The sequence below is a fragment of the Pristiophorus japonicus genome, chromosome 5, assembly GCF_044704955.1.
Source record: "Pristiophorus japonicus isolate sPriJap1 chromosome 5, sPriJap1.hap1, whole genome shotgun sequence".
NCBI classification, from domain to species: domain Eukaryota; kingdom Metazoa; phylum Chordata; class Chondrichthyes; family Pristiophoridae; genus Pristiophorus; species Pristiophorus japonicus.
Genome location: NC_091981.1, coordinates 246,213,372 through 246,224,595, shown reverse-complemented (window position 1 = coordinate 246,224,595; position 11,224 = coordinate 246,213,372). Strand labels below are relative to the sequence as shown.

General features: G+C 43.7%; 1 protein-coding gene across 1 annotated transcript; it reads left to right on the top strand.

The window, feature by feature from the left end:
• Positions 1–820: 820 nt before the first annotated feature.
• On the top strand, positions 821–6,489 carry bambia (BMP and activin membrane-bound inhibitor (Xenopus laevis) homolog a). Its single transcript, XM_070880088.1, has 3 exons — positions 821–1,265; positions 4,804–5,088; positions 5,659–6,489. The coding sequence occupies exons 1-3, from the start codon at positions 1,190–1,192 to the stop codon at positions 6,078–6,080; spliced, it is 783 nt and encodes a 260-aa protein (XP_070736189.1). The 5' UTR covers positions 821–1,189; the 3' UTR covers positions 6,081–6,489.
• The last annotated feature ends 4,735 nt before the right edge of the window (positions 6,490–11,224 follow it).

The following is an 11,224-nucleotide window of genomic DNA, read 5'->3' as shown; positions in this document are numbered from 1 at the left end:
ATAGGCACCTCATAAGAAGCAGGAGTAGTCCATTTGGCCCCTCTCGACTGCTCTGCCATTCAATAAGATCATAGCCTCAACTGCACTTCCCCGCTCCCGATAACCCTGGACTCCCCAATAGTTTAATATTTAAGTTTAAACTGAAAGCTATGAAGTTTATTAACCACCATTTTGATCCACTGGCCTTAAATTGGAAATTGCTGCTCATTTTTCTAATTAACCAATTTTACATTATGTTTCCATTATCATTCTTGCAACATACTTTTAACTTTCCATGTGAACATTTACGTTTGTTTTTACAATTCTTACTGGTTTAAACCAGTATAAACTTTGCTCTACAACGTTATCTCCCCATCCATTCAGAAGAGTTGGTTGAAATAAGATATTTTTGTGGCAAGGTAGCGGGACCTCTGACGAGGTCAGGAATGGGAAATAAAACTTGTCTACGGCCGGCTATTGGAACACTTCCAGAAGGAATGCACAGTATCAATGAACCTGCGGACGGATGTGATTGATATGCGGCGAGATCCTGTCAGCAACTCGGTTTCAGCAGCAAGGCGCCCTCGGAAGCGGCAGGGACCAATCATTGAAGGCTGAAGGGGCGGGAGGAGCCGTCAGCAGCGCCCCTTCTGTGCTGTCAATCAAACGCGGTCCCCTATGAACAACCCCGGGAGGTGGCGCCGCGCGCTGAAGAGACCCAATCAGCCGCCAGATGCTGGGCGGGGCCGTGGGGGGGTGATTGGTGAGCGGCACCGAGGAGGGCGGGGCAATGGGTGCAAGGGACTGCCAATCAAAAGCGATGGGCATTGAGTGGGGCAGCGCGAGGGCAGGGTGAGTGCCGGAGTGAGTGAGTGAGTGAGTGAGTGAGCTGCGAGGCTGCAGCTGTTAAAAGGCACCCGGAGCGCGAGCTACCTGCGAGCAGTGTGAGCCGGCGAGCGGAGCGGAGTAGAGCACGGGGGTGGTTGCTCGCTCTATGGGAGCTGGTGGTGTGAAGCAGTCTCGGAGGGCAACAAATTCAGCTCGCCAGATTCGGCCGAAGACTTGAAGAAGAAAGGGGTATTTTTTTTTTGGAACGGGGGGGGAAAGAGTGCGAGTGTTGGCGGGGGAAAAAAAAAACACTGCAAGATCCCCGTCCAGTCACTTATGCTCTCGTTTTAAAAAGAAAGTATATATTTTGCGATTGCTTTAAATGGATCGCCATCCGAATCTCATCTCTATTTGGCTGCAGCTGGAACTGTGCGCGATGGCGATCCTCTTGACGAAAGGTGAGTGATGGGCAGAGAGCAGTGCAGACACGCACCTTGATCCCCGGCAGTGAGCGCTCTCAGGGAGTGAGAACTGGCGGTCCCTGCCGTTATGCGCCTTTTGCTACTTTAAAAGTCTTTTTTTTTGTTTCTCTCAAAATCCGCACATTGACTGTATTCTACATAAAGTCCAGCCTCTTCGCTTACGGTAAAATATAACTTTCACCCCCGCCCCCCTTGCATTTGTACGTTGCCATTATTTTTAATGGAAAACCGCTGATTTCCATTAGTGTATAAATCTCTTCCTTCTCGTGGCAGTTCATTGCCCTCCATTGATGTAAGTAGACCTAAGGGGCAAACGGTTGTCAAAATGTTTTTGTTAGCTGCCTTTAATGAATTTCTGAACGCTAAGAGCAAAGGACCGGTGCCATCTTAAAAGGTTACAGTCTAACCTCAAGTGTCTTTTTAAAAAGGGCAAGGACCATGTTTTTTCAAAATCGTAACATAAATGTATCTTTTAATTTCTGTTTTTTTTTGGGGGGGGGGAGAAATGGATGCAACATTCATTGTATTTTAAGGCAAGTTGTAGACAAAATTGTCGGAAATCTCTATTTTAACATTTAAACCTATAACAAGTATAAACACTTTTCAGATGGCACGGCAGGTATCGAAGTTACAAGAGATTTCACTTTTACACTTTTTTTTGTGTATAATGCATTCATTCTGGATGTTTGGTTGTAACTGATCTCTACGTACTGATCAGCGCTGGAGGTTAAGATGAGCAGCCTAATTGTGTGTTACTTTTATTTATTTTGGTACAAACCTGTAATTAGCCCAAATAAGAGCCCTGTCGTCAGCAGCTGGGCTTTCTGGCCCTATCAAATGAAAGAGCTGGGAGTGATCCAGACTGATGTGAAGTCACCGATACCGAAACTATGTGGCTGATAATGATATAATTAGGGGATCATAGACTTCTCTCCTGCCAGTTCACATCAAAAGCTTTCTTTAAAAGTCTGTAGTGTCTCCTGTAGCCATTTGGCTTGAGTGCAAGCTCGTAAAACATTTTTAATTTAAAAAAAAAAAGCAAGGATAGAGAATGGATGGTTGCTTCTGAGTTGCAACAACGTGTATTTTTGCTAAATGCGAGGGTTTAAGAGCCAAGTTTTCTAGGTTTCCACACTTCAAAAAAAGTGAGATTTGCACCCTGCTTTCGGATCCGATGCTGTGTAATTATATTTTAAATCCGGCGATGTTTAAACATACATCTAATGCATCCACATTAGTAATTTTACACAGTCGATCCTTTACCTTCCGTTAGTCCTGAGTCATTGGGGGTAGGGAGTTACTCTTCAGGGTCTTTTTAGCATGAAAGGTGGAAGCTGGGCTTAGGTGGTTGAAATCTGATCGCTTCCAGGCGAATATGGCGAGGCCTCCCCAGTCCTGTTACATACAAAGGGAACTTATATATGGTATTTTTTTAAGTAATTTCTCAACAGCTGAAGCTATTAAGAGAAATACACGTGCATTTTTTGAAACTTGTTTGTGGTCACGGGCAGGGTCAGGGACCTGCTCGATGGCGCTAGGCATGCTGGCACAGCGCCTAAATTCGGTCGACGTCTGCCGCGCGGCCGATGCCATCGAGTCGCTAAAAACAGTTCCGGGCCCTGACTCCGTTAGGTATGTCGAGGAGGCTCAATCACGTGGGGCGATCCCGTCCGAACTGACCCCTGTCCGGACGGAATTCCTCATCGGTGCCAAATGCCGGAAACTCCCTCGGGAGCTGAGCTGGTGCCTCACCACTTGAGCCACCTCGGGGAAATCCCCTCCGTGCCTTTCAGTTCTGCGCCGAGGGGTTTCATGTTCGAGCTGCTCCTGCACACTCTCAACCTTGCCATCCTTGTCTGCCATCCGGACATGCCATGGTGTACCATCTTGCCGTCCGGAGGAGGCGGGGGTCCCCCGATGGAGTGCACTCTACGCGGCAGTCCTCCCACTATTTATCGAGGACTTTGCCTGGAGGGTGGTGCACGAGGCAGTCCCGTGTGATAAATTTTTAAACCGGTTCACGGGCTCTCAGGCCGCCTGCAATTTCTGCGGTCTGGAAGAGTCCGTGTTCCACGTTTTTATGGAGTGTGCGAGGTTGCAGCCCCTGTTTCATTATTTAAAGGGTCTGCTCCTCAATTTCTGGTTGCACTTCAGTCCCACACTCCTGATCTTTGGGCACCCTGTGCGGAGGGGAGCGGATAGGTCCGAGGGCCTCCTCGTAGGACTGCTCCTGGGCACGGCCAAGGGTGCCATCAGCCGGTCCAGGCAGCGGGCGGTCGAGCGGGTCGTTCAGCCCGACTGCCTGCCTCTCTTCCGCGCCTACATCCGGGCCAGGGTGTCCTTGGAGATGGAGCACGCAGTCTCCACCGGTACACTCGCGGCCTTCCGCGAGAGGGCACCGGAGGGACTGGAGTGCATTATTACCCCCGGCAACCAAATTTTAATTTGATTTTATGTTTTAAAGTAATTTATTTTAAATGCCGGTTTTAGTGTCCCCCTCCCCTTTTATAGGGGGCACTTGAAAAATTATGATTTTAGTGCCCAAAAAATAACACCGCCCAAAAAATAACACATCACACCAAAAATACTTAAAAAAAAAACACAAGGCCTTGAGAAAATGTTCGGAGTGTCCCCCAGATCGGGGGGCACAATTTAATGTTTAATTTTGTTTACTCCAAAAAGAGTTGTGGTCAGAGGGGCTCTTGCCAAAGCCACTTTAAATTACTAAAAAAAAGTGAGAATTTTTTTCCCCAAATATATTTTTTGGTCGCCGGCAGTTTAACAGCACTGAGTAAAACTCCGCGTTTGCCTCCCATCACAAGTCTGCTTGCGTGTAAAGCCAGAATGAGTCTGCACTGCTCCTAAGATGTTGCACTTTTTTTACATACGAGTTTCCATTTGGGTTGAAAGAAATTGTCTTTGGCAAACAAACCACTAATTATAAGCTGCATGGTTCCTGTTTTATAATGCTGCCTAAAAGGCATTTGTTCTGAAAGAGCCTTTTTGTGTCCTTTCTATACCTGCTTAATTTCCAGTTTAAAAATAACTAGTTTGAAGATTAGTGCAGTTTTATTTGAGTTCCTTCTTGGTATAGTGTTCCCGTTTACCTTTCTAATTAAAACGGGCTAGATTGTTGTACTTTGAAAAAGTGTCCTGCCATTTCACTGAATTTCCAGATCTCCAAACTTCAGCAAAGTCGATGGTTTTGCTAGTACTGTAACTCTAATTGTTGTGTTTATATGTAGACTGTGGATGGACAAGCTTTTAGCTTCAATTACCAAGTATACTGGGTGGTTGTAGACATTGCTCAGGGAGCTGGAAGGAGTAAACTAATGAACTTTATTGTGAGCTCAATGTTGTCTTCCAACAGACTGAAGTGCATGTCAGCAATTGTGAATTGGTCTATTCCAAGATGGGACTGGGGGGGGGGGGGGGGGGGGGGAGAGAAACATATTTCACTCATCTGGCCAAGTCTGATATCACAGGTCAACTAACTATTTCTTCTTAATTTTAGGTGAAATTAGATGCTACTGTGATGCACCTAACTGTGTGGCAACGGGTTATATGTGCAAATCGGAACTGTCGGCATGTTTTTCAAGACTGCTGGACCCCCAGAATACGAACTCTCCTTTAACTCATGGGTGCTTGGACACTATTTCAAATTCAGCAAATATCTGCCATGTGAAAAGATCCCATAATCGCACGGGGACCTGGCCCATGTTGGAGTGCTGTCATGAGGATATGTGCAATTATAGAGGACTCCAAGATGTTCTTTCACATCCACGGAGTGAGACCTCTGGTAAGAAAGCTTTCTCTGCTAAATCCCAGCCTGATCTATAAGGCGATGACAGCCAAGACTTTGGATGGCTGGTATTGATTTTGTTAATGTAATTAGAGACACGGAGGGACTGGCAAGATACAAGCTGAATCTTTAGTAGGAAGATATTATGTGTCTCTGCTAACATTAGAGGACTAGTAAAAGGTTTTCCCTGTTAAGTATGTTGTTGTCTTTCTGAGGCAGCAAATTAGATTAAAGCAAAATGCTTTCCTGGATTTTGGTTTAATGAACCTCAAAGCTGTCTTGCTTGTCTTGTTCTGTTTGCTATTAAGTTTGGAGGTGGTAGGGTGGATAAATGCATAAATTTTAAAGTATAATGGACTAATTGTTTAGATTTATCATTTGAATAGTTAATTTTTATGGAGTATTATTGGAACCTTTTTTAATTGACAACCAATGGCTCATGATTGATTAGACATGAGAATAAATGGCTATAAATTAATCATCCAAATGGGGATTGTATGCTAATGGTTGGTTGGTAAAGTGTACCAATTTTGCTCAAACTTTTTTTTTCCCCTTCTCCCTTCCCAGATCAGGGAAACCGGTACCATCCTGACTCCAGCAGCAAGAGCCTGATCACCAGGGTTCAAGAACTCACTTCCTCCAAGGAGCTCTGGTTCAGAGCTGCAGTTATTGCAGTGCCTATTGCTGGTGGCCTCATTTTGGTACTGCTGATCATGCTGGCCCTGCGAATGCTTCGCAGTGAAAACAAAAGACTTCAGGACCAGCGGCGGCAGATGTTGTCTCGTTTGCATTATAGTTTCCATGGGCACCACTCCAAAAAGGGACAGGTGGCTAAGCTAGACTTGGAGTGTATGGTGCCTGTGACTGGCCACGAGAACTGCTGCATGACTTGTGATAAAATCAGGCACTCCGACCTCAGTAATGACAAGCTTCTCTCTCTGGTTCACTGGGGGATGTACAGCGGACATGGAAAGCTGGAGTTTGTATGACCGAGTTCTAACTTGAGCCGACTGTGGTTCTATTCTGCTGGACAAGTGCACTTTATGTGAAAAGACAATCATGGACTTATTTGAGAAGCTGTAATTTGAAAGAAGACTCCAGGTTGAACAAGGGACCTCTGATTTTAATATATTCTACACATAGAGTCCTGGACTTGCCTCTGAAGGTTTCCAACATTTCTCATTTGCACACTTTGTATAAAATGAATTCTACACTTTGTTTCTAGAAACCGTTTGCATAGCTCGGGGAGAGGGAGGACAAAAGGGAAAAGATTGATTTTCTTGAGCTAGCAGAAATAGAGATGAACTGATGTATACTTGTGTGCACTCCTGCTCTTTATATGTTTCCTGTTCCAATTTATTGTAAAGATACGAAAATATATTTTTTCTCTAATTCTGATCAGGTATCCTGGTTTTATTTACACAAACTGCAGTGTGATCCAATTAAATGCACATTTTGAAAGGTGAGCTCTTAACATTTTGTTTGTCGTTGTGGGATTTCCCATTTTATTTTAAAAGCTAGCTTCAGAAAGCAGCAATGAACACGTTTTGTTTGGCCGCATGCACAACCAGCTGTGCTTAGTTGCATGTATCGCTACACTAGCTGTAATGTGAAAGGAACCTCTCTTCTCCCCACACCCCATCCCCTTTTTCCCCACCTGCTTTGTTGGGACAAGATCCAGTTGGGATAATGGTAAAAGCAATACATTATTTTCTGTCTCAGTAGATAGGCATATTGGTGAATTTGCTATTTTAGATGAGTTTTACCCCCAATAAACTAGGCAGTTGCACGTTCTGACAGTATTTTCCACTTTACTATAGTGGTACATGAAGCTGTCAAGACCTGATCCTGTATAACCTTAGCAATAATCCAGCAAGATAGCTGTTCTAACTTCAAGAGCTAAATACAAGCACTTACATAGTTCCATATGCTCTAAAGCATCACTTGATCAACTTTGCCTGTAGATATTTTCTTCCCATGTACCTTGTATCCTGTGCTGGTCCTGGTTTATATTGCCTGTCACATTGTCTATTAGCGAATGGTTTATCAACCCGCACACATCCAGAGAAAGTCCCTGAAGTTTATCCAATATCAAATGAATGAATCTTTTTATATTAAAAAAAAAACAAGCAATAGCTATGAATATTTAATAAAACCAAATATTGGGCAAAGCCATTGGTAACTTCATAAATGAACAGATCCATGTTATGTAGGTGACAGAATTTACATTAGCCCTTGGAAGATCTGAAGTTTGTTACAATATGATTGCATCCAGATCTCTCTGCAGGTGGTTTGCTAAATGAGGTGTGAAATGTTTCTGGTTTGAATAGGCTTTGGGGGGGCTAGGGAAGGAAGAATCCAAAAAAACTTTACTGTTTCTATATGGATTTAGAATGACTTTAGATTGCTGGAATGGATTTTTATATCTATAGATAAAAAGATGAGCAGTTAAGACCTGACCCCACCCCCCATTTTCATTTCATCCCACAGCTGTACTACGTTGTATTAATTGCCCATTTCTTACCAAAGTTTTTTATTCCTCTTTAATTTTCATTCAGCTGATTAACCAGCACGTGTCTTACCCACTTATGTAGGCATGCACAGGACTAGAATTTTTAAATGTTTGTTGTCTCCATAATCTTGAATGTTTTTCCCCTAATTTAACATTCGGTTGCAACAACTAAATAGGTCAATGATTGTAGGGTCCATTTCTCTTGTCAGTGTCTGCAAAATAAGTCCCACTAATGTTGTAACCCTATATTGCAGTTTAACTCTGCATATCCAACTCTCAAATGAGCCTCCACTGCCTCCCTTGGTATGCCACACATTCACCTCCGTATAAAGTAGTTATATTTTAAAATGTCTTCAACATCTTAGTTAAGCTATGCCTCAAAGTTTGAGCTGTGCTGCTGTTCTGATGTAACTACTCTTCACCACCCCATAGACAAATTTTAGTTGACTTTTTTTTTTTCTCAAGTAAATTTTGAGCTCTACAATTCTAGCAGCGGTCGGTCCCTCACTAATGAAATAGTTTAATGGCCAGTTTTCCCTTCCATAGTCCAGAGGCCCATTGTAACTGTAATTGACCTCCCCAGTTCAGCTAACTTGCCACGATCAAGAATTTAGCTTGTGATTTTTCATGTTTGTATCTTGCTCAGCTTTTTGGGTAACATGGCTGTGCTTAAATCCAAGCAAAGCTCTCGACTATATAACATTCTCATACTTGTTTTCAAATCCCTGCATAGCCTCGTCCCTCTAATCTCCTCCAACCCTCTCGGTATCTGCACTCCTCCAATTCTGGCCTCCTTGAGCTGTTAGTAAATGCTTATTAATACCTCTTTGCAGGAATAATGTAACTGAAGCATTGGGAGAAGCAAACCAAAGGAACTAGCTGCCAAACTGTATACTTGATCGATAATGCACCGTAACAACTAACAATATATTTGTAATTCTATGTTGGTAACTAGTGATTTCTGTTAATGGCAGATTACTGCTTGAGATCACATTGCATTCAGATCAGACTAATGGGAAGGTGATCGTTCTGTCGAGTCTTTTGGCCCAACTGGTCTGTCTATCCTTGATTTGAGCTTCCTCACACCCCTCTTCATAACATTTGTTCTGATTTCAGTACATTAATACTTACCAAGTGGAATTCCTTGGGTGAAGTGCTTTGAAGATGTTTTGATATGAGGAACTATATAAATGCAAGTATATTCTATAATTGCACAATGCTTGTGCTATTTAAGTTTTATATAAAAGTTAAAACTCTGGTCTTTTGAGTCCAATTCACTCAATTAAGCAGTTGTTAGGAGACTTGGTCATCACTGGGTAATCAGCCAATACATGTTGGCTCCAGAATTGATATCTGAGAGACCATAGAAACATAGAAAATAGGTGCAGGAGTAGGCCATTCGGCCCTTCTAGCCTGCACCGCCATTCAATGAGTTCATGGCTGAACATTCAACTTCAGTACCCCATTCCTGCTTTCTCGCCATACCCCTTGATCCCCCTAGCAGTAAGGACCTCATCTAACTCCTTTTTGAATATATTTAGTGAATTGGCCTCAACAACTTTCTGTGGTAGAGAATTCCACAGGTTCACCACTCTCTGGGTGAAGAAGTTCCTCCGCATCTCGGTCCGAAATGGCTTACCCCTTATCCTTAGACTGTGACCCCTGGTTCTGGACTTCCCCAACATTGGGAACATTCTTCCTGCATCTAACCTGTCTAACCCTGTCAGAATTTTATATGTTTCTATGAGGTCCCCTCTCATTCTTCTGAACTCCAGTGAATACAAGCCCAGTTGATCCAGTCTTTCTTGATAGGTCAGTCCCGCCATCCCGGGAATCAGTCTGGTGAACCTTCGCTGCACTCCCTCAATAGCAAGAATGTCCTTCCTCAGGTTAGGAGACCAAAACTGTACACAATACTCCAGGTGTGGCCTCACCAATGCCCTGTACAACTGTAGCAACACCTCCCTGCCCCTGTACTCAAATCCCCTTGCTATGAAGGCCAACATGCCATTTGCTTTCTTAACCGCCTGCTGCACCTGCATGCCAACCTTCAATGACTGATGTACCATGACACCCAGGTCTCTTTGCACCTCCCCTTTTCCTAATCTGTCACCATTCAGATAATAGTCTGTCTCTCTGTTTTTACCATCAAAGTGGATAACCTCACATTTATCCACATTATACTTCATCTGCCATGCATTTGCCCACTCACCTAACCTATCCAAGTCGCTCTGCAGCCTCACAGCATCCTCCTCGCAGCTCACACTGCCACCCAACTTAGTGTCATCCGCAAATTTGGAGATACTACATTTAATCCCCTCATCTAAATCATTAATGTACAGTGTACACCATATAATGAGTCCATCAATTTTTATTTATAGCTTTGCTATGTCAAATTTTATTTGGTACCATTTATTTTTCAAATTACAAAATCTGGGTAGAATCCCCAAAATAGATGTCAGAGGGATTCAATAGGCTGAATGTGGAGAAAACCTGACCTCTAGACGCATACACCCAAAATTCCAGTAGTATGAGAGTGGGACTCCTGGCTGCAAATGAGTTTAGATGTCCTAAATGGCAGGATTGTGTAATTTGCCTGGTCAGGGTGGGTAGCCCCTGGCTGTAGAGGTGCAATAGCCATCTGTCCTGTGCCAGCAGTAGTCCGTACAGTACCTTACAGCGGCAACGAGAATCCCAAGGCCTGGGAAGAGCCGAATATACTTAAAAAGTGCAGCTGTTATTTCTTAAATGCTCCTAAGGGAGCAAATGGGCTACATGCCAAAGGTAATCATTCCCCTCCTGGGGCATAAGAAATAACTTGCATTTATATAGCACCTTTCATGACCACCGGATGTCTTGCTTTGCAGCCAATTAAGTTCTTTTTGGAGTGTAGTCACTGTTGTAATGTGGGAAATGGAGCAGCCAACATGCGCATGGTGAGCTCCCACAAACAGCAATGTGATGACCAGATAATCTTTTTGTTATGATTGAGGGATAAATATTGGCCAGGACACTGGCAATAACTTCCCTGCTCCTCTTCGAAATAGTGCCATGGGATATTTTACATCCACCTGAGAGGGTAGACGGGCCCTCGGTTTAACACCCTATCTGAAAGAAGGCACCTCTGACTGTTCAGCCCTCCCTCAACACTGTAATGTGTCAGTCTAGATTTATATGCTCAAGTTCCTGGAGTGGGACTTAAACCCACAACCCACTGAGCTACAGCTGACACTATTAAAACACGGTATAAGACACATTCCTGCAATCGGGAGGTGTAGTTGCCACTGGGTGGAATTCTTGATATAGCCAGGGAGCGTCCTAAGACAGTGCAAGTCTCTGCCTGTTGGAATGAGAGTAGATGGAAGTCTCATCTATTGAGATGTAATGGAAACCCAACTGATCCAGTTTCTGCACCAAGTTCTTGCCCCCTCTGGGCACAACTCACCGTTTTCCAGTAAACACAGAATTTCAGCCCAATACACTTTTCAGCAAGGGTCCGGAACAAAAATCTAATTGATTTTCCTCTCCTAACCCAGGAACATTGAGGCTAATTGTAGTACCCCAATTACTGCCATGGCTGAGATCAGTGAACTCTGCTCAGATTCGGAATCAAGCCTGCAA

Bases quoted from the DNA above. Each gene is read 5' to 3' on its own strand.
- bambia (XM_070880088.1), top strand. From the start codon at position 1,190: ATGGATCGCCATCCGAATCTCATCTCTATTTGGCTGCAGCTGGAACTG. The intron at 1,266-4,803 runs GTGAGTGATGGG...TCTTAATTTTAG, and splicing joins GGCGATCCTCTTGACGAAAG to GTGAAATTAGATGCTACTGT. The intron at 5,089-5,658 runs GTAAGAAAGCTT...CTCCCTTCCCAG, and splicing joins TCCACGGAGTGAGACCTCTG to ATCAGGGAAACCGGTACCAT.